The sequence below is a fragment of the Cystoisospora suis genome, assembly GCF_002600585.1.
Source record: "Cystoisospora suis strain Wien I chromosome Unknown contig_7390, whole genome shotgun sequence".
Lineage (NCBI taxonomy): Eukaryota > Apicomplexa > Conoidasida > Eucoccidiorida > Sarcocystidae > Cystoisospora > Cystoisospora suis.
In genome coordinates, this window is record NW_027160175.1 from 1 (window position 1) to 3,324 (window position 3,324).

General features: G+C 42.1%; 1 protein-coding gene across 1 annotated transcript; it reads right to left on the bottom strand.

The window, feature by feature from the left end:
- Positions 1-203: 203 nt before the first annotated feature.
- On the bottom strand, positions 204-3,310 carry CSUI_010425 (aaa family protein; the record flags this gene model as incomplete). Its single annotated transcript, XM_068070529.1, has 3 exons — positions 204-397; positions 1,282-1,451; positions 2,655-3,310. Coding segments are annotated over 3 exons (1,020 nt in total), but the record flags the coding sequence as incomplete, so codon positions are not given.
- Between the last annotated feature and the right edge of the window lie 14 nt (positions 3,311-3,324).

The window sequence follows — 3,324 nt, forward strand, 5'->3', positions numbered from 1 at the left end:
ATATATACATATATATATGAAGACAAATGTCTTCGAATGCTTTGTAGCTAGCTTCCTAGCTAGCTAGCTAGCTGCCGAGGAACGTGGTGTCTCGGTGAAGAAGACAGAGGGGAAAAAGAGGAAGAGGAAAGAGAGAAGGAAGAAGAAGAAGGAAGAAGAAGAAGAAAGAAGAAGAAGAAAGAAGAGAGAGTGGAAAGACAAGAGAGAGATAAACGAAGGAAGAACGAAAGAAACGAACAGAAAAAAGAAGAGAAAGAGAAGATAAGAAAGAAAGAAAAGTGTGAGAGATGGAGGCCTGCGTACTCATCAAAGAGATCTTTGCATTCCCGTAGGCGTGCGAGAATGATCGTCTCTATCTCCTCTCTCGTGTAAGGGTTGAACACCAACCTCCCAAACCCTACAGAAAAAGAAAGAAAGAAAAAGTGAGAAAGAAAGAAAGAATTGAGAGGGCAGAGACCTTCGCAGAAGTCTACCTTGTTTCTCATCCTCCTCACTGACTCTTTCATGAGAAGGAGAGAGCGAAAGAAAAGACGAAGAAGACGAGAGAGAAGAGAAGAGCAGCAAAGTTGAAGAAGGAGCCGGGAGAAGAAAGAGAAGACTAGCATAGAGAGAGACACAGAACCCTGTTGCACGTACACTCGAGGGAGTTGAGAGATAAACTTAAGAAGAAGAAGAAGAAAAGTGAAGACTTTCTAAAGTCTAAGAGAGATGGAGAAGAGCAGAATGTATCTCATCTTGTTCTCCTCTGATTCATCTACCCTTAGACAGAAAGAAGCAGATAAAGGGAAAGATAAAATTCCAAAGACGCGCGGAAGAAAGATTTGAGATCGAACAAGTGCAAATCCACTGCTGGCGTCAAAGAGATCGCCTCACACCCTCTCCTATAGAAGGAAAGAAGGAGAAGAAGACAGACATATCCACACGAAACAGAAGGACGTTAAAACTACACAGGCATCTTCTAACTATAGCGCTATGACTACCTATATACATATATATAGAGAGAGAGAGAGACATATGCACTTATTTTTATCTAGATATGTAGGTATGTATGGAGACGGATACATGGAGGACTTGTAGGAGATCCATATCAGATATAGATGACTTAAGAGACAAAGCAGAAGAGAGAGGAAAAGATGAATGTCTTCTTCTTCTTCTCCTGGGCTCTCGCTCAGAGCTTCTTCTCAGGCCTCGAGTTGAAGAAGAAGAAGAAGAGGAGCTTTTCGTATTCCTCTTTCTCTTGAGATTCCTGGCTTGTGTGGGTCTTTTGGTGGGTTATCTTACCGACGCGAGAAGAACATCGAGAGGAGAGAAGGCGATCGGGAAGGTCGATAGTGTTGGCTATCCCTAAGACAACGAGCTTCGCATGCGGCTGCGTAGGCCAGTCGAAGAGGGTGTATAGAACCCTCTGCTTAGGCGTCACGAGGCAATCGATTTCATCCACGACTAATACGCTGAAACATACCCGACATCCCAACACGAGGGAAAGACAAGGACAAAGATAGGATAGAAGAAGAGAAGAGAAGAGAAGAAAGAAGATAGGAAGAGGAGACTTGAGAGAAGTAAACAATGGACAGACATGATGTGACATATCTCGACAAAAAGTTCGTACATGGAAAAAGGAAGACAGACGAAGAGAAAGTAAAATAGAAAGAGAAAGATTCAGAGAAAGAGAGAGAGAAAAAGACACGTGAAAAGGGAGAAAGGACGTCACTAGGGAATAGAAAAGATGAAGACCGGAGAAAAGAGAAAGAAAAGGGCGTGCTGCATTTTCCATACGTCGTCGCTAGTAGTCGTGGTATGACTGCAGACCCCTGTACGTACACTCTCATACTATGTCTTCAGAGCATGCGAATAGGATAGGGTGTACATACGTATATCCTTCTGTACATACATCTATATCGTACATATATACAGGAATCATCTATCAACTGTATGCAAGTACGTAAACCTATATATATGTATATAGGGTACTCCGAGTTGCATAGAGATATACGTCGGCCTGTGTATGTATAACCTGGGCTATCTCGCTTTTAGTGTACTTCTTCCTTAAGTCTCTGTAGGCATAACTTTCACTGTGATTCTTTCTGAAGAATGAGAGAATGTACACAAAGAGAAGGAAAGAAGAAATCTACGAGACCTATAGAGAATCTCATAGTATCAGTAGGAAGAAAAGATTTGCATGAGAACCTCCAGCCACCATATATATTAGACCTCTCTCTCTCTCTTTCTCTCTTTATCTATCTATCTATCTATCTCTTCAGGATTCCTCTTCCTCGACCCTAGCTCTCGAGCTCTTTTTCTATCTCCATCTCTTTCCTTCCGCTTTGCCTAGCTTCTTCTTCGATGTCTCTCCTTCTCTTTCTCTCTCTCTCTTTCTCTATAGATCTCCGAGGTTGTCTTCGGAAGACTAGAGAGAATGTGAAGAATGACGAGAAGATATTCACACCCGAGTGACGATGGTAGAGAAAAGCTCTTTTCTTTCGTTCTTTTTCCTTTCTATCTCTTTCATCTCTCTCTCTCTCTGTGTGTCTATATGTATATCCAGAGGGCTTACCAGTTTCTCTGCGTATAAATAGATATATATATATATATATATATATCGATGTCTTACCAAGCAGTTCTATGTCTATACATATATCAAGGTGCTGCCTTACCAGGTTCTTCTTTTTCTTCCTTTGACAATTCTCGTCGTCCAATCTCTATGCAGAATCGATCCTTTCTTTCTCCGACGTCCCTTCTTTCCATAGTAGTAAGAATAATACACTTCATTCTCTTTCTCTTCTTCTCCTTCATCTTCTCTTTCACTGTCTTCTTCTTCTCTCTTGTTCAGAAAATCGTCACTTCTCTGACTACAGAGCTCTTCCACTTCGCACCTCTTTCCGTTTCTATAGATCGAATCTCTATACCTATCTTCTCTCGAAATCTTCTCTTTTCCTTGGGGGCTTCGTGAGGAGACAGACGAAGAAGAAGAAGATGAAGAGTTCTTCTTCTTCTTAGGCTCTTCTCTCTCTCTTTTTCTCCCTGTTGATCTTCTTTTGCCACTTCTTCTTCCTTCTTCTTCTTCCTCCTCTTCTTCATCTTCTGATTTAGTTCTCCCTTCCTTCTCTTTCTCACTCCCGTGTCTTTCTACTTCGTCTTCTTCTTCTCCTCCTCCTCCTATGGCGTCGCCAAGTGTGTGTTCCGCGGGTGTATGTACACGTGAAGACGGACGCCGAGACACGAAAGAAGAAGAAGAGAAAGAAGTGAAATATCGATCCAAAGCTGCGAAGGCTTGCTGGGTATTTCGAGCCCTCACTCCAAAGAAACGACGCTTTTGCGTTGTAC